A 23,811-nucleotide genomic window follows, 5' to 3' on the forward strand; every position below is an offset into this window, starting at 1 on the left:
GCTTGTGAGTGTAACATCCCATGTGCTTGTGCTGGGGTCACTAGGATAAGCTAGTCCCCATTGTTTGGTTTGCTGCGCGCGTTAATGACAGCTTTGCGGTAATTGTTCATTGTATGCAAGACATCAGGCCAATCTGAGCTGTCAATCTAAGGAACAGGGCCTGGATGCTCGCGTTGGCCCCTATACTATGGACATTTTATTGTGTAACTATATAGCAAGCTGCTTCCGTGCGCATTCGCATCATCGTCTTTATGAAGTCTGCAAAGGGAGATGTTGAATTTGCTTATACAACTGAATGAAAGTCTGCAGTGGGTTCAGAGCTCGTATATAAAGAGGTGTACACATTTTCTATTAGCTGTGTTGTGGGGCTTTTTCTGCGTCTGTCCAGCGATAAACTGATCGCCACACTCCCATGTCAATTCCTTGTAATGCTAGGAGTCTCCTTCACGAGCTCTTTGAAATGACGCGGTGAAACGCCCGCCATGTTGTTTTACTGAAGGATGGGGCCAGCCAAGCAGTGTGGCTAGAAACCCCCTTGTGACGCCAGCTCAGGTGCTTGAGCGGCACAACTTTTGGCAGTTTTTCACTCGGAAGACTTTTGGAGAGCTTCATTGCAGATATGTGACCGGGTCGCCTCTGTTCAAATCACTGTCGCTATGTAACCCACGCCCCCTTTTTACTGTCCTGTACAGTACGGGGGGAGGGGGGGAGGGGGGTTGCACGTAGCGGACTTTCCTGCACACCGCGCTTCTGCCATTTCTAATCTCTATAAACCAGTTTACTGTATCCTGCAAGTGTTTCAACATTGGTGATTGCCAGGAAGTACGTAGCACATCGGGGGGCTTGATGGCAAGCAGTGTGTGCCGTGCGGCGCGGGGGTGTCCTAGAGCTAGGAGTGTGTTCTAAGCACTCTCTACAAAGCCTCCGAAGGAAAGCTGCCTGCTGCTAGCTGCTCGGGCAATACAAACCAAACGGAACACTGCGCTCCAAGCTTGCACCACTTATCATCATACCACCTTGCCATAAGAAATCCGTAAGAGACACTGCTTCCTCACTACAAGCCACCAAGCTCTGGAATTCACTACCAGCCAACATTAGAAGCTCACAGGAGCATATACACTTCCAGAGACTGGTGAGAATGTGGCTACTTCCGAGATAGCTGCACCACCGACATTCCGGCAAGAGAGCCCAGAAAACAGCTGCACCCTCAAGCACAATCCACAGCTTATAGCCCACAAACTAGAAATAACTCAACCAGCAAACTGCTTTCAACATGCAGGTATGCTTAGAAGGGCTGACATGTGGTTTGCTGTTATTTTGTGATACAATGGTCCCTAGGGAGGTAGGGATAGGAAGTAACAAATGAATACAGACCCAATCAGTGCTGTATTGGTTAACTTATCCAGCAGGACAGAGGTTCAATATTTTGCGATTTGTTTCTTAAAATTCATACTACTTGTCTAAACAAACCGCAAGCGTTGCCTGAGCCTCGCTTAAATGTTCTTCCTATTTTATGTTTGTGTAGTAGGATGCAGGCCTGTGTCCCACTTTTCAGTATTTGTGTTTGTTTATATCCAAAAAACTTGCAGATAAATTAAATATTGAACCTCTGTCCGGCTGGATAAGTTAACCAATACAGCACTGATTGGGTCTGTATTCATTTGTTACTTCCTATCCCTACCTCCCTAGGGACCATTGTAGCACAAAATAATTGATTCCAGAGGTCCCTGGCTGACTTTACTTGGGTCCCCTTGTTGTTTGAAAAGATGTGGTTTGCTGTGGCATTATATAATTAGGCACCTGTCTATAGAACAGTTATGGCCCACAGTAATACTAAAACCATAGTACGCACCGGTGAGCAACAAATTATAACGTATACCTAAGAAATTCACATAAGACATATATGCTTTGAGGTTTGTTCATCTCAAGTACTGTACAGCAAAAATGTGTCCACAGCAGACACACTATTGTTATCTCACCATACATTACTTTTTTCATACCAGAGGCTTGAATGTGGCACCACCAGGCCTTATGCCCACCTTGTGCAATATTGTGCCCACAACAGACAGTATTCTATCCACACATAGGCCTCTACTGTGATCACTACAAACATTCTTTTACTGACACCAGAGGCATTAATGCGCCACCACCCGGTCATATGCCAACATTGGACAATACTGTACCCACACCAGACAGCGTTGTAGCCACACCCAGGATGCTATTGTGATCACACCCAACTCTTTTTTTAGTATCAATACCGGAGGCATTACCAGTGCTTAATCTGTAAAAACATATGTGCCAGGGCAGTTGTTAGGAGGCTGCTGCAGTTTGAAACACCCATTGCCACTGCCAACCCTGCCAGTGACAGTACCAACACAACTACTAACCATCACATTCCTACAAATGTGACAATTCAGACTGAGAGTGTCAGGGTTCTTTTAAAATCATTAGATATCTACTCTACAGATTTTTTCTATTTTAATAACCATACTATTGTACACTGCCATATCAGGCCGATATGAATATGCCCTATGGGAGCATGCGGCATAGAAAGTCGCTCCAAATAAATAGACACAACGGAGTTTTTGGTAACTTTGTTTACTCTGTTTCCATGGTAACCTGACGTATGACCGTCATGATGCGACACGTACACGCTGTGCGTTGCGCTTGCTCTGTATTAACTTCCGTGTATTTAGGAGTTCACACACACTGTACAGTACTCCCTCCAGAGTCTACATGCAGCACCGGTGCGGTATTTGAGGTGAGCGCTATTAGATACATCACGATCGGAACGATCCTGTCAGGGTCAAGTTTCTAGCCGTTCAATTTCGCTTGCTCCCAATTACGCAGTTCTGCTCAGCCATACGCTCTTATGCATCGGGCACGTTAAAACTGCTTGCCGATTGAGCTATTTTTTCATATGCCATGTCTTTTGCACAATACTCAAATGTTGTTGTTCAGTACGAGTCATTGTACTACCTAAATGGTCTTATAACAGACTTTAGATATCTATAACACATATACCATAGTCCTGTGTGTTCTCTTTGTTCCTTTGTTTTGATGGTGTTTGTAATTTGTGCTGGACCTGACAGTTCAACTAAGTCTATGCAATCCAATTTGTAACCCCTACTAGAAGAACCGACATGGTGAGAGACTCTGTAGATGGTTGAGTTGGAATATACATATTGTCCTTTAGGTAAGAGTTTTTAACCTTACTGGGCACTGAGTGAAGGGTGGTGGTACACATTGGTGTTAGTTCAATTTAATTGACAAGATGTGGTTTTATCATTGTTTTGCAGAGCCTTCTGACCAATCATATTGACTGACACACGCGTTTGATGGTCAAGAACAGAGGCCTAAGTACCGCCTTTACATTATCATTTATGCACTTGATTTAGCAGAGTGACAGGTCCTGATGAATGCCCTGAACTGGATTGTCGTTATGGCAGAAACATGTTGATCACTAGATAGGGTATACATCCATAACCCTACTTTCACTTGCTTTTTATCCTCTATCACGTAGGATGGAAGAATAAAGTTGTTGCCCCTACGTAGGTGGCTTTAATACACTTTTTACTTATTATTTGCACTCTGCCCCTCCTTGCCCTATTGAGTTGGTAGATCCAACACGTGCTTTGCACTCCTGCTCCTTCCCCCTTGGGTAAGTTGTAGCCCACACGGGGTACCTTGCGGTCCCCGTGTGTTGGAGTATCCCAATGATGAAGCATGTCACCCTCGGGTGAGGTTTTCGTCCACAACTCCGTTGTGTCCCCGTTCTGTTTTTCTTTTCTCACATTTCTTCTTCAACAGTGCTACCTTATGTATTGTGTGGGTATTACAATTCAGACTATTCCATGCAACCCAAAGCTATAAGAATAGCTTGGGCAGCAGGCATTAGTATTTTTTAAGGTACACTGAATTAATAGAACACTATTGTCGTGCTCATCTCAAAATTAGACAGACAGCACCACCATGTGGCAGACTGTCATAAGTGCCGGTGTTGACGAATAAGTGCTGGTGCCGAGCACCGGTACCACTGGGTCAAATTAAGCACAAATGTAACCATGACAAAGAGAACATTGTGACCAAGAGAAAAGATTAATGTGTCGGCGTCAGATACATTAGCCGTCCACAGCCCTCTAACTCCCTGACTTTATGCTCGTCTTTGACCGTGTAAGGCGCTACACTGCCTCTTGGCATGGTTTGTGCTATAGAAATACCATAGACATACACACATACATACAAACATGCATATGTACATATATACATACATACACGCTTACACACATACACGCTTACACACATACACGCTTACACACATACATATGTACATACATACGTACATATATACATACATCCATACATACATACGTACAATATACATAAGTAAATACATACCCATAACCTCTGCTCCTAGAAAGGGTTCCAATGGTGCCGGTAATACTGTTCAGCATATTTGTCCAGAGATTAACATTTTCTGCAATTATGCCCACCGTATATCAGTGCGAATGACCTTCAGTTCATAAGATAAACACGTTTTTTATGCACATTCAGTCCCTGAGCACTGTCTGCTAATGCTGGAACCATCAGGGTGGTTATAGGCATTGGAATAACACGCAGAGTGTGCTTCAGTTTTGCTGTAATGACCACAACAGGACACTGTCTGGCTACTGTTTTACTGACCCTCTCCTCTCCGCCCTTACAGCACAGGGGCCCCTTCTGGACAAGGGCTGCTATGGTGAAAAGGCACTTGAAGACATGCTTTCAATCTTTCAGCTGTACAAGTACTCAGTCTGTGCCTGGAGCTTCAGAACAGAGTAACATGCTCCAGACCCCTCGAAATGAAGATCTGTGGCCCCTTTCTGGGGTCAATCTGCAGAAGGGTAATGCTTGAGGACCCCTGGGGCTCCCATGACTTGGTGTTATGTTCAAGGACTCACTAGTCGCCCATCCAGTGCCATCTCCAGTAGCATCGGTGTGATTCATGGAGGAATCATCTGCCTTTAGGCACTGGCCTACTGGGCAGCTGCCTAGGGTCTGCAGTGAGCACCACAAGCACCTGCAATAGTGCACTAACACTGCAGCTCATACACTGCACTAACACTGCAGCTCATCAGCTGTACTAAGACTGCAGCTCATCAGCTGCACTAACTGCAGCTCGTGCGCTGCACTAACACTGCAGCTCATGCGCTGCACTAACACTGCAGCTCATAAGCTGCACTAACTGCAGCTCGTGCGCTGCACTAACACTGCAGCTAATACTCTGCACTAGCACTGCAGCTCGTGCGCTGTACTAACACTGCAGCTCGTGCGCTGCACTAACACTGCAGCTCATACTCTGCACTAGCACTGCAGCTCACACACTGCACTAACACTACAGCTCCTACACTTCACTAACACTGCAGCTCATATACTGCACTAATACTACAGCCCATACACCACTGATACTGCAGCTCATACACGTCACTAACACTGTAGCTCATACACTACACAAGCTGAACTAACACTGCAACTCATACACTATATACACTAAACTAACACTACAGCTCATACACCTGCACTACAGCTCATACACGACACATGCTGTACTAACCCTGCAACTCATACACTATATATACTACACTAACACTACAGCTCATACACTGCACTAACACTACAGCTCATACACTGCACTAACACAAGCTCATACACTACACAAGCTGAACTAACACTGCAACTCATACACTATATACACTACACTTACAGTACAATTCATACACTACACTAACACTACAGCTCATACACCTGCACTACAGCTCATACACGACACATGCTGTACTAACCCTGCAACTCATACACTATATATACTACACTAACACTACAGCTCATACACTGCACTAACACTACAGCTCATACACTGCACTAACACAAGCTCATACACTACACAAGCTGAACTAACACTGCAACTCATACACTATATACACTACACTTACAGTACAATTCATACACTACACTAACACTACAGTTCATACACTAGCACTACAACTCATACACTGCACATGCTGTATTAACACTAAAACTCATACACTGCATATACTACACTAACACTACAGTTCATACACTACACATACTACAATAACACAATCTCATACACTGCATATGCTACACTAACACTACAATTCATACACTACATTAACACCACAGCTCACACACTACACATGCTGCATTAACACTACAACTTACACACTACATAAATTACATTATCACTACAGGCCATGCACTATGAATACTACATTAACACTACAATTCATACTCTATACATGCTGCATTACTACTACAACTCATACACTACACATACTATACTAAAACTGCAGTGCATACGCTGCATATGCTGTACTAACACTACAGCTCATACACTACATATACAACATTAACACTACAGCTCATGCACTATATATACTACTCTAACACTAAAATTCACACACTGCACATACTACAATAACACTACAACGTATACACTGCAAATACTACACTAACATTCCAACTCATACACTGCATATACTACACTAACACTTCAATTCATATACTACACATAAACACTAAAACATATGCACTACTATACTGTACTAACACTGCAGCTCATACACTGCATAAGCTACACTAACACCCTAGCTCATACGCTATACCAATACTACAGCTCATACACTACAATGTTGCACTAACACCAGAGCTCATACAATACACTAACACTGCAGCTCATACACCACAAATTCAGCATTAACATTCCAATTCAAACACTACATATCCTACACTAACACTACAGCTCATACACTATAAATACTACACTAACACTTCAACTCATACACTACTAAAACTACACTAACACTGCAACTCAACACTACAAAAGCTGCACTACCACAGCAAATACACTGCACTAACACTACAGCTTATACACCACATGTGTTGCACTAACACTACAATTCAATCACTACACATACAATAGCAATACAAATTATACACTGCATATCCTACACTAACACTACAGCTGATACACTATAAAAAGTACACTAACACTACAATTCATATACAACACATACTATAACACTACAACTTATACACTGTATATACTACACTAACACTACAGCTCATTCACTATAAATAGTAAAATAACATTGCAACTCATACACTACATATACTATACTAATACTGCAATTCATACACTAGAAGTACCGCAATAACACTACAACTCGTATACTACATATACACTACACTAATACTGCAATTCATACACTACATGTAGTAAATTAACACTACAGCTCATACTCTACATTTACAACACACACTGCAATTCATTCTCTACACTAAAGCTCATACACTACACATGCCGCACTAACACTCCAATTCATACACTACACTAACAATACAACTCATGCAGTATAAATACTACACAAACACTACAACTCATACACTACAAATACTACATTAACACTGCAACTCATACACTACTAATACTACACTAACACTGCAACTCATTCACAACTGCTGCATCACCAGGCCAATTTGTACACTACATACACTACAGCTCATACACTAGAAATACTACACTATCACTGTCACTGCAACTCATACACTACTAATACCGCAACTCATGAACTATGCATGTAACACTGCAACTCATTCAATACATAAGCTGTGTTAACACTCCAATTCAAACACTACATATACTACACTAACACTACAGCTCACACACTATAAATACTACACTAACACTACAGTTCATACACTACATGTGCACAATAACACCGTAACTGATATACTATATCTCCTACACTAACAGCACAGCTCTTACACTGTAAATGTTACAATTCATACACTAACACTACAGCTCAGATACTACACAGGCTGCACTAACCCTCCAATTCCCACATTTTAAACACTATACTAACACTACAATCCATACATTACATGCACTAAAATAACACTACAACTTGTACACCTCATATACTACACTAACACTACAGCTCATACACCACACATGCTGTATTAACACAAATTCATACACTACATATACTACACTAACACTACAGCTCACACACTATAAATACTACACTTTATACAGTGCGTTAAAGCTGCAGTTCATACATTAAAAATACTACACTAACACCAGAATTCATACACTACTTATATGACACTAACACTGCAACTCATATGCTACACATACTACAGTAACACTACAACGTATACACTATACATACAACATTAACACTACAGCTGATACACTAGAAATACTACACCAACACAGCAACTCATACACTACTAATAGTACTCTAACACTACAACTCATACACTATTTTTATGATGCAGTAACACTCCAATTCATACACTGCATATACTACACTAACACTATAGTGAATACACTATAAATACTACACTACCACTACAACTCCCAATGTATACACTACATATACTACACTGAAACTACAGCTCATACACTATGCATAATAAACATACACTCCAACTCCTACACTAGCACTGCAACACAAACATTTGCTACACTAACAATACAACCTATACATTTCTAGCACTGCATTAACATTACAACACCACAGATACTACAAACAATGGGCTACTAGTAGAACAATGACATTACAACTCCACATGTAAGGCAGTGCAAATGAAATACTCTTGCAATAAGGGCACTTCAACTACGTCAGTAAGTAAGACACACACATCTTTATTCTGGCAGTGAGTGAATTGCTGACACCCAGCGGATCTTCTGGGCCAGACAAGTACACTCCACATTCAAGCATGATATTAAATGTATATATATAGCGAATGCATAATGGATAACTGTGTAATATGGTCCAATACGCGATTGAGGAGTCCTGGTGATGTCAGAATCTGCTAGGCCAGAGGCTGCTACTCAAGGTGGACGAGACAACAAGCCCAACCGAAGAGGGGTAGGGAGAGGTTAGTGAAAGTAGACAGGCCTTCAAGGCATACTGAAAGTTTCAACGTTGGGAATGCCATATAGGTTCGAAGGACTAGATCTGGGGTCCAACACATGACACTCTCCACCGCCGCACGGGGATAGTCTAAACTGGGGCACACATAAGGCAAGCAGCGCTAGATTCTAGTGATCAGGCAAGTGGTGGGGGCTCACAAGGCAGGTTAGAGAAGCCAGGCCATACTAGTAAACACCTGACAGGTTAGACCAAGAACTTTAGTGAAATGTTGTCTTTCCTGGGAAACATGAACACATATCTTGAACCCTTTCACTAGTCTTACAGCCATATTCTGGAGCCCTGGCGGCTTTGAGATGGACTGATCAGGAAACCTGAGGTAAAGGGCATTACAATAATCTAGGTGGGATTGGGTGCAACACCCCACACCCCTCTTTATATGGGCAAACCCTGCAGCCCAGGCTTTCTGAACTTGGGGTGTAAAGGCTGACTCCTTGTCAAAGACAACTCACAGGTTCATCACCTGACCAACAGGAATGGAAAGGAGGCCAAGTAGGTTGGGTCATAGGTCAATAAACCTGGACAGGGTGTCCCCACCTGTTATTAGCAACTCTGTCTTGTCTCCACTGAGCTTTAAAAAATTAGTTGGCACCCATCTTGAACTTGGCCAATTTGAATTTGAGGCGTGCTGGTCATCTCTGGTCAACAACTGCTGTCATCGGCATGAGAAAGTATTGAAAACTCAAATTAGCAAATCCCACCAGATAGAGGCAGGATATGCATATACATTAAACAAAATTGGTAATAGAGCCAATCCTTGAGGAAACCTGTAGGGAGAGAGGTACCGCTAGAACGAAAAGACAGATGACCTACTGAGTGAGATCTGTTCTTGAGAAAGAAGCAAACCAAACTAAGGCCTTTCCAAATAACCCAGCTGCACCCGCCTGACGGGCCCTAACTAGGGAGAAAACAGTCCTGGGTTGCTTGTGTTCACGTTCAGAGAGGACCTGGCCTGGCAGGGCAGCTGGACTTTTCCTATTGGACCACGGTCAAGACTGATTTGCATATGGCTGGGTAAAATCTAAGGTGGCATGGTGGGCAAAAAAAGAAGGGCTGAGATGAAGCCCAGAGTAACTACCAGTGGCTGAGATTGATTCAAGTTGCCACCAATCACTATTTTGTATTCTCCAAATAACCCAGCAGCTCATAGATAATCCAACATGACGTCATGGCTGACAGTATCGAAAGCCGCTAAGAGGTCCAAGAGCAAAACCCCTCCACGCTACCCCTCAATTTGCCATGCTAGTAGCTGAACACTAATGGATAAAAGTACCAATTCCTTATTGTCCCATAAACACCTGAACAGCTCAAAGTATGCACAGAAAAAAATACAGAAAGAAACACAACCTGATTAAATAGCTAACTCTTGAGGCAGGCAAGATTAAGTAAAACTTGAAATAAGAGAGGAACTAAATCGCTGACATGCATTGCCTCAATGTTTTTAACACTCATTGTTCGCAAATCAATCCATGCGTTTGGCATTAAGGTTGTTAAGGGCATGAAGATCGGGCCAGTTTTAATGTCACACAGCAGATAACTGTCTACTGTAAGCACATCTCTCTCACTTTGCGCTTGACTCAGATATTTGCATCAACTTCGCAAGGGAACAAGAACCCTGGCCTGCTTGCCTTTTGGATCCATTTCACGCAGGGGAACAAATGCAGCAGCTCCACTTCTAAGGGAGCCAGTGATGTGCAGCCAGGGCCTGAGGTGTTACAGTGGGGGAGGTTAGGGTGTTGAGGGGTTTCAGAACAATATACATATCAGAAGATTAGCATTCTAACACTTACCATTACCGAGAACAAGGCACCAAAACACATGTGCATGCATCCACTCCTACTGTGACGAATGGGAAAGGGTGGGATCCATGCTTGTGAATGGGAAAAGGTGGGATCCATGCGTTTGAATGGAAAAAGGTGGGATCCATGCGTTTGAATGGGAAAAGGTGGGATCCATGCGTTTGAATGGGAAAGGGTGGGATCCATGCTTGTTAAAGGGAAAGGGTGGTATCCATGCCTGTGAATGGGAAAGGGTGGGATCCATGCCTGTGAATGGGAAAGGGTGGGATCCATGCATGTGAATCGGAAAGGGTGAGATCCTTGCTTTTGAATTGGAAAGGGTGGCATCTATGCCTGTGAATGACGGACGGCTGCTCTCACACAGGGAGGGAGACATCTAACGCCCCAAGCCATGACACTGACAGCGTCAATGGCCTACAGTGGATACTACCAAAGACTACAACAAACAATGATTCATTAGGAAGGGCTTTAGAACAGTAAGCCCTGCGTCGTGCGTCACAGTGCAGGAAGCTGATTTACTGCCTGTCTTCTGTCTCCTGCTTCAGAGCGAAGTGGAGCAGGCAGCCTGGGACAGACAACCCAGACTTAAATACATTGATTTGTTTAGAGATAAGATTGTATCTCTAAATAAATTGATCTATTTAATATTTGTACAGGAATGTGAAGGAAATACATTCAGGGGGGCGCAGCCCCAGAGCCCTAATAGAGAATCTGCCCCTGGTACTCCTCCAGATCACATGCGCCTGAGAGAACGTATCTAGATCACATGCACCAGAGAGAACTCATCTAGAACACACGCACCTGAGAGAACTCATCCAGATCACATGCACCTGAGAGAACTCATCCTGATCACATGCACCTGAGAGAACTCATCCAGATCACATGCACCTGAGAGAACTTATCCAGAACACACGCACCTGAGAGAACTCATCTAGACCACATGCACCCGAGAGAACTCATCCAGATCACACACACCTCACATGCACCTGAGAGCTCATTCAGATCACATGCACCTGAGAGAACTCATCTAGACCACATGCACCTGAGAGAACTCATCCACAACACAAGCACCTGAGAGAAATTATCCAGATCACATACACCTGCGAGAACTCATCCAGATCACATGCACCTGTGAGAACTCATCCAGATCACATGAACCTGAGAGAACTCATCCAGATCACATGAAGCTAAGAGAGCTCATCCAGATCACGGGAACCTGAGCGAACACAGAGAACTCACCCAGATCACATGCACCTGAGAGAACTCATCCAGATCACATGCAGCTAAGAGAACTCATCCAGATCACATGCACCTGTGAGAACTCATCCAGATCACATGCACCTGCAAGAACTCATCTAGATCACATGAAGCTAAGAGAGCTCATCCAGATCACGGGAACCTGAGAGAACACAGAGAACTCACCCAGATCACATGAACTTGAGAGAACTCATCCAGATCACATGCACCTGTGAGAACTCATCTAGATCACATGCAGCGGAGAGAACTCATCCAGATCACATGCACCTGAGAATTCATCTAGATCACATGAACCTGCGAGAACTCATCCAGATCACATGCACCTGCAAGAACTCATCTAGATCACATGAAGCTAAGAGAGCTCATCCAGATCACGGGAACCTGAGAGAACACAGAGAACTCACCCAGATCATATGAACTTGAGAGAACTCATCCAGATCACATGCACCTGTGAGAACTCATCTAGATCACATGCAGCTAAGAGAACTCATCCAGATCACATGCACCTGAGAGAACTCATCCAGATCACATGCAGCTAAGAGAACTCATCCAGATCACATGCACCTGAGAGAACTCATCCAGATCACATGCACCTGAGAGAACTCATCTAGATCACATGCAGCTAAGAGAAGTCATCCAGATCACACAGCAGCTAAGAGAACTCATCCAGATCACATGCACCTGAGAGAACACATGCAGATCTCCTGCACCTGAAAGAACTCCTCCAGATCACATACACCTGAGAGAGAGAACTCATCCAGATCATAAGCATGTGGGAGAACAGATCCAGATCACATGCGCCAGAGAGAACTCATCTAGATCACATGCAGCTAAGAGAAGTCATCCAGATCACACAGCAGCTAAGAGAACTCATCCAGATCACATGCACCTGTCAGAACTCATCCAGATCACATGAACCTGAGAGAACTCATCCAGATCACATGAAGCTAAGAGAGCTCATCCAGATCACAGGAACCTGAGCGAACACAGAGAACTCACCCAGATCACATGAACTTGAGAGAACTCATCCAGATCACATGCACCTGTGAGAACTCATCCAGATCACATGCACCTGCAAGAACTCATCTAGCTCACATGAAGCTAAGAGAGCTCATCCAGATCACGGGAACCTGAGAGAACACAGAGAACTCACCCAGATCACATGAACTTGAGAGAACTCATCCAGATCACATGCACCTGTGAGAACTCATCTAGATCACATGCAGCGGAGAGAACTCATCCAGATCACATGCACCTGAGAATTCATCTAGATCACATGAACCTGCGAGAACTCATCCAGATCACATGCACCTGCAAGAACTCATCTAGATCACATGAAGCTAAGAGAGCTCATCCAGATCACGGGAACCTGAGAGAACACAGAGAACTCACCCAGATCACATGAACTTGAGAGAACTCATCCAGATCACATGCACCTGAGAGAACTCATCCAGATCACATGCACCTGAGAGAACTCATCTAGATCACATGCAGCTAAGAGAAGTCATCCAGATCACACAGCAGCTAAGAGAACTCTTCCAGATCACATGCACCTGAGAGAACTCATCCTGATCACATGCTCCAGAGAGAACTCATCCAGATCACAAACACCTGAGAGAACACATGCAGATCTCCTGCACCTGAAAGAACTCCTCCAGATCACATACACCTGAGAGAACTCATCCAGATCATAAGCATGTGGGAGAACAGATCCAGATCACATGCACCTGAGAGAACTCATCTAGATCACATGCAGCTAAGAGAAGTCATCCAGATCACACAGCAGCTAAGAGAACTCATCCAGATCACATGCACCTGAGAGAACTCATCCTGATCACATGCTCCAGAGAGAACTCATCCAGATCACAAACACCTGAGAGAACACATGCAGATCTCCTGCACCTGAAAGAACTCCTCCAGATCACATACACCTGAGAGAACTCATCCAGATCATAAGCATGTGGGAGAACAGATCCAGATCTCCTGCACCTGAGAGAACTCCTCCAGATCACATGCACCTGAGAGAACTCATTCAGATCACATGCACCTGGGAGAACTCATTAAGATCAGATGCCACTGATACAGCGCTAATCCACAGACCGTGCGCCACGTCACCCCATGGAATCTGAAGTTATTGACATGGCCTTGGACTTCTGCAACAAGAGCATGCCAATTATGGTTGACTCAGCCAAACACACATTGTGCTGTGTGATACAGTGGGCATAAGTTGCACCAAGAAACATGGACCGGTCACCAGAACGTCTTCACTACTTCCACTGATGTATTAGAAAAGTTAATGCCAATTCAAAACCTTCTAGTTTCTTCCCTTTCTTGCCAAGATTCCCAAAAGAAGTGTCACAGAACACTCTTGAGACTCAAATAATCCTCCCCAAGACGCCTTGGACTTTCTTTCTGGGTGTGGACGTGGCTACAACAGGGAACAGACACTGCCATGTGTTGAATAACAGGGACAGAGGAACTACAATTAGACACTTCTCTTCCTCATAGTATTAAGAAGTCTCATCACAGTTCGATTCAGCATAACCCTGTAATTAAATATTCAGGAAATGAATCCATTGGCAAGGCTGTCCCTTGAGAGGTATTTCCCATCTAGGTGATTTCATGTTTAAAATGTAATCCTTGCATGTGCATAACTAAAATATTTGTTTCATCTTCCATCAGATAAATGTTCAGATTATTTACGTCTAAAAACTGTTGTCATAAGGCCAAACTTAGATTTCTGAAAAAATAAATCTACAATCGTAATTTCTTCTGTAAAGGCCATATGTCACCGAAACAGTATGAAAGGATTCATGTTCAATGTTTGACACCAGAACTGGGTAGCCACAACTCCTACAAGTAAAACCTGCCTGGCACATAAATTGGTGCAAAATATCTCATGAATGATTTCAAAGCGCAATAAGTCGCAATTCAGCCCAGAGATTCAATACATCCAACATCTCACAACCAGGTTTGTAACAAAAATAATTGGGTAGAACCTAATATTTTGATTCCTGGTGAAGATTTGAGTGTCGTTTGGGAACTTAGACTCAGAGGGTTATTGCAGACTTTACTTTGCAAACTACTTATTTTAATTCATAGTGTGTTGTGCACGGGAAACAACCTTTACAGCGCAGTTATTACATCGCACTACCTTTACATAGCAGTCATTACATCGCAACATCCTTTACATCGCATTTCATTACAACGCAGCCACTACAACACATGTCATTACAACGCATGTCACTACAACGCAGGCATTACATCGCAAGTCATTACAATGCATACTATTACAACGCATAGTACCCTTACGCTATCCAACACTTACCCTACTGTTGCACTCACAGGAGTTGGAATAGTAATGTTTACCCCTACACTATCCAACACTTACCCTACTGTTGCACTCACTGGAGTTAGAATAGTAATTTTTACCCCTACACTATCCAACACTTACCCTACTGTTGCACTCACTGGAGTTAGAATAGTAATTTTTACCCCTACACTATCCAACACTTACCTTAAATGCGATGTAATGGTATGCATTGTAAAGGTATAATGTGATGTGATGTAATGGAATCCGTTGTACAGGTAGTTTCTGAAAATGTGATGTAATGGCATGCGATGTAAAAGAATGCGTTGTAAAGAATGTTGCGATGTAAAAACTGCGTTGTAAAGGCATGCGTTGTAAATGTATGCGTTGTAACATCATACATTCGTTGTACACTCCTAGCAAAAGTTTAAAGCTAAACTCATTAAATCATATGTCGAAAAAGTAACAAAAACGTTGGCTCATTGGCCATAGGATGTTTCAGTGCAAAGCGGTCACTACTTTTTGGAGTTTGGTTTGAGATGCGATGGACACTAAAAGAGGGTTTATCATATTCATATCTCATGTGTAAATCTAAAGGTTTGAAATATTTTTAAACAAAGAGCAATTCAAATTATATTAAACTCTGTCAGCTGTCTGGGTTCAATCCATCACTTCTGGTTGGCCGCCTTGGTGTGGGTTATCCTATCATAGATGTGGGGCGGGTTAATTTACAAAAAGAGGAATTAATCTGGCCGCCTCCTTCTAATTTAGGTTTGAGAAGTCTGTCTTGGTGACATCCTTTAGATGAATTTATTAACAATGCTTTGTCATATTCTATGTGTTATTTTCACTGCTCAATTGAAGTGCCAGGGCCTGGGTCAAGGGGCCACTGCAGCTCGCATCACCCATTGCCCCTTCCAGCACTGCCAAAGACAGCACCAATACAACTCCCAACCATCACACCTTACAATTGTGACAATTCCGATGATTCCAGGGCCGCAAAGCTATACGAATGGCTTGGACGACAGGTATTGGTCATTTTTAATACATATTGAATTATCAAATAACTGGTGTTGTGCTAATCTCTAAATTAGACAAACAGCACCACCATGTGGCAGACTGTCATAGATGCTGGTGTTGACAATTAAGTGTGGATGCTGAGCAACGGAAACCACCAAATTAAGCACTGGTTATTTTATACCTTGTGTTGTACTCCTAACTGGTTCCTGTATCACAAATGATATTAGCTCTTGTTGATATTCTCTATTAATTGTTGAATTTCTATTTCAATGTTTATTTGTCAGGTTACTTGGATACATCAATAAAATATTGTGCACCACAAAAAGAAATGAAGTACTACCATACAGAGAAACGGAGGGGCTGCCCGCTACTTGGGGACAAGTCGGGGGAGTGCACTGTCCACATACAACCACTCACTCACCTTGACAGGTTGGCGGTACCATGTGCTCCGGGAGAGCTCTGTCTCCGACCCTGGGTACAGGCAGCTGCCCAAACGGAGGAAGGCACTCATGTGCAGGGGTGCCCAGCTGTGGGGGTGGACATGTAGGGGTGTTACCCAAGGAGATATCCTCTCCCCAGATAAAAGCAGCAAGTTTGAGTTCTCGTTCAGTAAAAGTGAGGAATCTCAGATACCTGCTGAGTCACCCACTAAAACTTTCCTACTATTTACTCTCTAGGACCCTCACTCGCTGCACCTTACTGAGGAGGTGACCGTGCTCCCCTGTCCTCCCTCACTACACCTTACTGTGGAGGTGACCACCCTTAGCTCGCCCCATCACACCTTACCATGGAGGTGACCACCCTTACCTGCCCTGTCACTCACCACACCTTACCGTGGAGGTGACCACCCTTACCTGATCCCTCACTCACCACATCTTACCGTGGAGGTGACCACCCTTACCTGCCCCGTCACTCACTCACCTCACCTTACCGTGGAGGTGACCACCCTTACCTGTCCTGTCACTCACCACACCTTACCGTGGAGGTGACCACCCTTACCTGTCCCGTCACTCACTCACCTCACCTTACCGTGGAGGTGACCACCCTTACCTGTCCTGTCACTCACCACACCTTACCATGGAGGTGACCACTCTTACCTGTCCTGTCACTCACCCAACCTTACCGTGGAGGCGACCACCCTTACCTTTCCCGTCACTCAGCGCACCTTACCGTGGAGGAGACCACCCTTACCTGTCCCGTAACTCACTCACCACACCTTACCGTGGAGGTGACCACCCTTACCTGTCCTGTCAATCACTCACCTCACCGTACTCCCTCCCCTTCTCTGCTTTGGGTTCCACGGGCTTCAGTTTTGTCTCTTGTGGTCCTTTTCTCCTCTTTCTTCCTCTCTCGGGGTGGTCCTCTCTCGGGGTGGTCCTCACTCTCCCCTATCTAGGTGTCCCCTCCCTATGTAGAGGGACCCCACTCCCTCCTCCCTTCCCTAGTGGTGCCCTCTCGGAGGCTCTGCTGCCCTCTCATCTCACACGTGTGCCCCCACCTGTCACTCTGCACCTCTCTCGCCAGGGGCCATGGTGCCCTCTCTGAGCTCTGCTGCCCTCTCTCACAGGTGTATCCCCACCTGCCCCTGTGCCCCTCTCTCCCCAGGATCCCTGGTACCCTCTCTGCTGCTCTCTCCTCTCACACGTGTGCCCCCACCTGTCAGACGCCCCCTCACACTCACTCTGTCCCTCTCACCCTAAGGCCCCGAGTCCCCCTTGGAGAGGCTCTCTCTCACCCTCCTCTCTCCTCTACTGCCCCCCTCTCCTCTCAGGCTCCACAGGTGCCCTCCTCTCTCATGAGCAGTCTCCTCTTCCTGTACCTCTCACCCCCGGCGATGCTGTACCCCCCACAGTGGAGTCTCTCCCGGAAGGATGGAGGGGAAGAGTGCGCCGGGTCCTTGGAGGCGGAGCCCTCACCGGAGACAGGAGCCTCAAGGGAGCCTCAAGAGACAGTAACAGGAACCGGAAAACCCGCTCACAACAAACCGGTCCAGTGAGTGAGCGACGGCTTCCTGCCTGCAAACACTGCACGGCGTGACTGCAGCGAGGGGAGGGGTGTGTGCAGTGCACACAGTGCTTACAGCGCGAGGTGGCGTACGTTCAGTGCACACACCGCGCGAGGAGGGGAGCGTGTATTGCACACAGCGCGAGGAGGGGAACGTGCAGTGCACCCACACTGCTTACAGCGCGAGGAGTGCATGCAGTGCATACAGCGCGAGGCGGAGTGCGTACAGAGCGCGAGGACGAGGTGCGTCCAGTGTACACACAGTGCTTACAGCGGGGTGCGTGCAGTGCACACACAGCGCTTATAGCGCGAGGAGGGGTGCGTGCTGTGCACACAGCGCGAGGAGGTGTGCGTGCAGTGTACACACACAGTGCTTACAGCACGTGGAGGGGTACGTCCCGTGTGCACACAATGCGAGGGGTGCGTGCAGTGCACACACCGGACTTTCATCACCTGGAGGGGTGCGTTCAGTGCACACACAGCGCGAGAAGGGGTGAATGTAATGCACAAACAGCGCTTCCAGAGTGAGGAGGAGTGTGTGCAGTGAACACCGCGCGAGAATGGGTTGCATGCAGTGCACACATATTGCTTACAGTGCAAGGAGGGGAGCATGCAGTGCACCCACACTGCATACACCCAGTGCTACCAGCACGAGGAGGGGTGCCGGCAGTGCACACACAGTGCTACCAGCACGAGGAGGGGTGCCTGCAGTGCACACACAGTGCTTACAGCGAATGGAGGGGTACGTCCAGTACGCAGACAAATGCGAGGGGTGCAGGCAGAGAACTTACAGCACGAGGTGGGGTGCGTGCAGTTCAACATACAGGGTTTACAGCACGGAGAGGTGTGCATTCAGTGCAACACAGAGCTTACAGCACGGGGAGGGGTGCATGCAGTGCACACACACACTGCTTACAGCACGGGGAGGTATGTAGTCAGTGCAACACAGAGCTTACAGCACGGGGAGGTGTGTATTCAGTGCAACACAAAGGTTACAGCACGGGGAGGGGTGCATGCAGTGCACAACCACTGCTTACAGCACGGGGAGGTGTGTATTCAGTGCAACACAGCTTACAGCACGGGGAGGTGTGTATTCAGTGCACACAGGGCTTACAGCATGGGGAGGGGTGCATGCAGTGCACACACACTGCTTAAAGCACCGGGAGGGGTGTGTGCACACTGCTTACTGGCATAGAGTGTAGTAGAGTGGCACAGAGTAGAATGGTCCAGAGTAGAGTGCAGTGGTGCAGAGTGGAGTAGAGTGAAGTGGCATAGAGTGCAGTATTGCACAGTAGAACGGCGTGGAGTGGCGTGGAGTGGTGCAGGGTAGAGTGCAATAGAGTGGAGTGATGCAGAGTGTGGTGGTGCAGAGTAGAGTGCAGTGGCATAGAGTGACGTGGTGTAGCGTGCAGTGTTGCAGGGTAGACTATCAAGAGTTGAGTGGTGTAGAGTAGTGTACAGTGTATTGGCATGGAATACAGTGGCATAGAGTTGTGCAGAGTAGAGTGGCATAGAGTAAAGTGGTGCAGAGTAGAATAGAGTGGCGTAGAGTGCAGTGACGTAGAGTACAATGTTGTAGAGTGCAGTGGTGTAAAGTTTTGCACAGCAGAGTATAGTGGCATAGAGTTCAATGAAGCAGAATAGATTGGCGAAGAGTGCATTGGTATTGAATCAAGTGGCGTAGAGTGCATTGGAGTAGAGTGCAATGATGCAGAGTAGAGTGGAGATGCGCTGAGTGCAGTGGCATAGTGTAGATTGTTCCAGAGTAGCGTGAGTAGGTCATGGTAGAGTACAGTGGTGTAGAGCAGAGTGGCGTAGAGTGCGGAGTAAATTAGAGGGGCATAGAGTGGATTTGCATAGAGTGCACTGGCGCAGAGTGAAGTGGTATAAAGTAGAGTGCATTAGCAAAGAGTGTAGTGGTGAATAGTAGAGAAGTATAGTATAGTGTTATGGAGTGGTGTGTAGCTTAGTGGTGTAGAGTGGTGTGGCATGGTGTGTTATGGAGTTGCATGCAGGGTTGTGTAATATAGGGAGTATAGTGGAAGGGTGTAGTGTTGAGTGGAGTCGATTCTTAGAGTGGAGTTTCGTTTTTGAGTGGATAGAGTGTTGCTAAGTTGTATAGAGTGTTGTGGAGTGGTGTAGAGTAGATGTGTGTGCTGTAAAGGTTGTTGTATGGATTGGAGTAGAGTGTTGTAGAGTAGAGTGGTTAGAGTAGAGTAGATTGTGAGTGTGGAGTGGTGTAGGGTGTAGTGGTGTAGAGTGTAGTATAGTAGGAGAGTGTAATGTTATAGGGTAGAGGCTAGTGGTGTAAAGTTTAGTGGCTTGGGCCCGATTCACAAAGGTAAACTTAGACCAAAAGTCTAAGCTTGGACCTGAAGTCTAGCTTTAGACCAAAAGTTTAACTTTACTACTAGTAAAGTCACATTTTAGGTCTAAACTTAGACTTCATGGGGCATATTTACAAGCCCCTAACTCCACTGGAGCGTCACTTTTTTGACGCTCCGGTGGCGTTGCGCCATTCTCCATATTTATAAGGTGGTGCTAAGCCCCTTAATTGATTTGTATAGCAATGTGGAGTTTTGTTGAGCGGATTGATATAGATTGGATTAGAGAGTGATTTTGAAGATTAGTTTAATAGACTTTCTGCTTTTTTTAGTGGAATATTGTAGATTTGTGTTGTGTTTACTGGAGGTAGAGTGGAGTGTTGTAGACAGTGGCGGCTGGTGGCATTTGAAAGTGGTGGGCGTAAATGTTCAGGATGAGTGACCTGTGGCGCAGTGGTATAAGTGGGTTTTGGGGCGTTCTCCCCCCTAGAAAATTTTGACAAAAGAGTGGGCAAATGGTGCATTTTCAAGCAAATTTGAGAAAATAAGATGGTTAATAAGGCAAAAGTGTAGGTATGACACCAATAAAGAGATTTCTTATGATAATGAGGTAGGTAGCTGCTTATTCAGTATAACCAGAGAACTTCTTACAGACTGAGATAACAATGCTGAGAACCTCACAGATTTCAGTTTTTATTCATATATCTTTACAAATGAAACCTACTGAGGAAATACAAGTGATTTTGATTTGTCGGACTTGGCACAGTGGGACAGCAAGGAATAAACAATAAAAGGCTGCAGGGCACCCGACAAGGCACTGTACAGCAGGGGACAAACATTAAAAGGCTGCAGGGCACCCGACAAGGCTGTGTACAGCAGGGGACAAACATTAAAAGGCTGCAGGGCACCGGACAAGGCTGTGTACAGCAGGGGACAAACATTAACAGGCTGCAGGGCACCGGACAAGGCTGTGTACAGCAGGGGACAAACATTAAAAGGCTGCAGGGCACCCGACAAGGCACTGTACAGCAGGGGACAAACATTAAAAGGCTGCAGGGCGCCCGACAAGGCACTGTACAGCAGGGACAAACATTAACAGGCTGTAGGGCACCCGACAAGGCACTGTACAGCAGGGGACAAACATTAACAGGCTGCAGGGCACCCGACAAGGCTGTGTACAGCAGGGGACAAACATTAAAAGGCTGCAGGGCACCGGACAAGGCTGTGTACAGCAGGGGACAAACATTAACAGGCTGCAGGGCACCGGACAAGGCTGTGTACAGCAGGGGACAAACATTAAAAGGCTGCAGGGCACCCGACAAGGCACTGTACAGCAGGGGACAAACATTAAAAGGCTGCAGGGCGCCCGACAAGGCTCTGTACAGCAGGGACAAACATTAACAGGCTGCAGGGCACCCGACAAGGCTCTGTACAGCAGGGACAAACATTAACAGGCTGTAGGGCACCCGACAAGGCACTGTACAGCAGGGGACAAACATTAAAAGGCTGCAGGGCACCCGACAAGGCTGTGTACAGCAGGGGACAAACATTAAAAGGCTGCAGGGCACCCGACAAGGCACTGTACAGCAGGGACAAACATTAAAAGGCTGCAGGGCGCCCGACAAGGCTCTGTACAGCAGGGACAAACATTAACAGGCTGCAGGGCACCCGACAAGGCTCTGTACAGCAGGGACAAACATTAACAGGCTGTAGGGCACCCGACAAGGCACTGTACAGCAGGGAACAAACATTAAAAGGCTGCAGGGCACCCGACAAGGTTGTGTACAGCAGGGGACAAACATTAAAAGGCTGCAGGGCACCGGACAAGGCTGTGTACAGCAGGGGACAAACATTAACAGGCTGCAGGGCACCGGACAAGGCTGTGTACAGCAGGGGACAAACATTAAAAGGCTGCAGGGCACCCGACAAGGCACTGTACAGCAGGGACAAACATTAACAGGCTGCAGGGCACCCGACAAGGGACTGTACAGCAGGGACAAACATTAACAGGCTGCAGGGCATCCGACAAGGCACTGTACAGCAGGGACAAACATTAACAGGCTGCAGGGCATCCGACAAGGCACTGTACAGCAGGGGACAAACATTAACAGGCTGCAGGGCATCCGACAAGGCACTGTACAGCAGGGGACAAACATTAACAGGCTGTAGGGCACCCGACAAGGCACTGTACAGCAGGGACAAACATGAACAGGCTGCAGGGCACCCGACAAGGCACTGTACAGCAGGGACAAACATTATCAGGCTGCAGGGCATCCGACAAGGCACTGTACAGCAGGGGACAAACATTAAAAGGCTGCAGGGCGCCCGACAAGGCACTGTACAGCAGGGGACAAACATTAAAAGGCTGCAGGGCGCCCGACAAGGCACTGTACAGCAGGGGACAAACATTAACAGGCTGCAGGGCGCCCGACAAGGCTCTGTACAGCAGGGGACAAACATGAACAGGCTGCAGGGCACCCGACAAGGCACTGTACAGCAGGGACAAACATGAACAGGCTGCAGGGCACCCGACAAGGCACTGTACAGCAGGGACAAACATTAACAGGCTGCAGGGCATCCGACAAGGCACTGTACAGCAGGGGACAAACATTAAAAGGCTGCAGGGCACCCGACAAGGCTCTGTACAGCAGGGACAAACATTAACAGGCTGCAGGGCATCCGACAAGGCACTGTACAGCAGGGGACAAACATGAAAAGGCTGCAGGGCATCCGACAAGGCACTGTACAGCAGGGACAAACATTAAAAGGCTGCAGGGCACCCGACAAGGCACTGTACAGCAGGGGACAAACATTAAAAGGCTGCAGGGCGCCCGACAAGGCTCTGTACAGCAGGGACAAACATTAACAGGCTGCAGGGCACCCGACAAGGCTCTGTACAGCAGGGACAAACATTAACAGGCTGTAGGGCACCCGACAAGGCACTGTACAGCAGGGGACAAACATTAAAAGGCTGCAGGGCACCCGACAAGGCTGTGTACAGCAGGGGACAAACATTAAAAGGCTGCAGGGCACCGGACAAGGCTGTGTACAGCAGGGGACAAACATTAACAGGCTGCAGGGCACCCGACAAGGCA

The 23,811-nt window shown here is 46.2% G+C and overlaps 1 protein-coding gene across 5 annotated transcripts in view; it reads right to left on the reverse strand.

Annotated features, from left to right (window-relative positions):
• RGL2 (ral guanine nucleotide dissociation stimulator like 2) overlaps window positions 1–23,811 on the reverse strand; it is a 298,408-nt gene that overhangs the window by 106,714 nt on the left and 167,883 nt on the right. Inside the window, exon 1 of one of the 5 annotated variants that reach the window (XM_085621682.1) lies at window positions 16,810–17,922. The exons of the other annotated variants lie outside the window; for them this stretch is intronic. Coding sequence (XP_085477808.1) covers window positions 16,810–16,899 — 90 coding nt within the window. The 5' untranslated portion in view covers window positions 16,900–17,922. Of the gene's footprint in view, window positions 1–16,809; window positions 17,923–23,811 lie in introns of those variants that run through there. 5 annotated transcript variants of the gene reach the window in all.

Source organism: Triturus cristatus, chromosome 1_1 (genome assembly GCF_964204655.1).
Source record: "Triturus cristatus chromosome 1_1, aTriCri1.1, whole genome shotgun sequence".
Classification (NCBI taxonomy): Eukaryota; Metazoa; Chordata; class Amphibia; order Caudata; family Salamandridae; genus Triturus; species Triturus cristatus.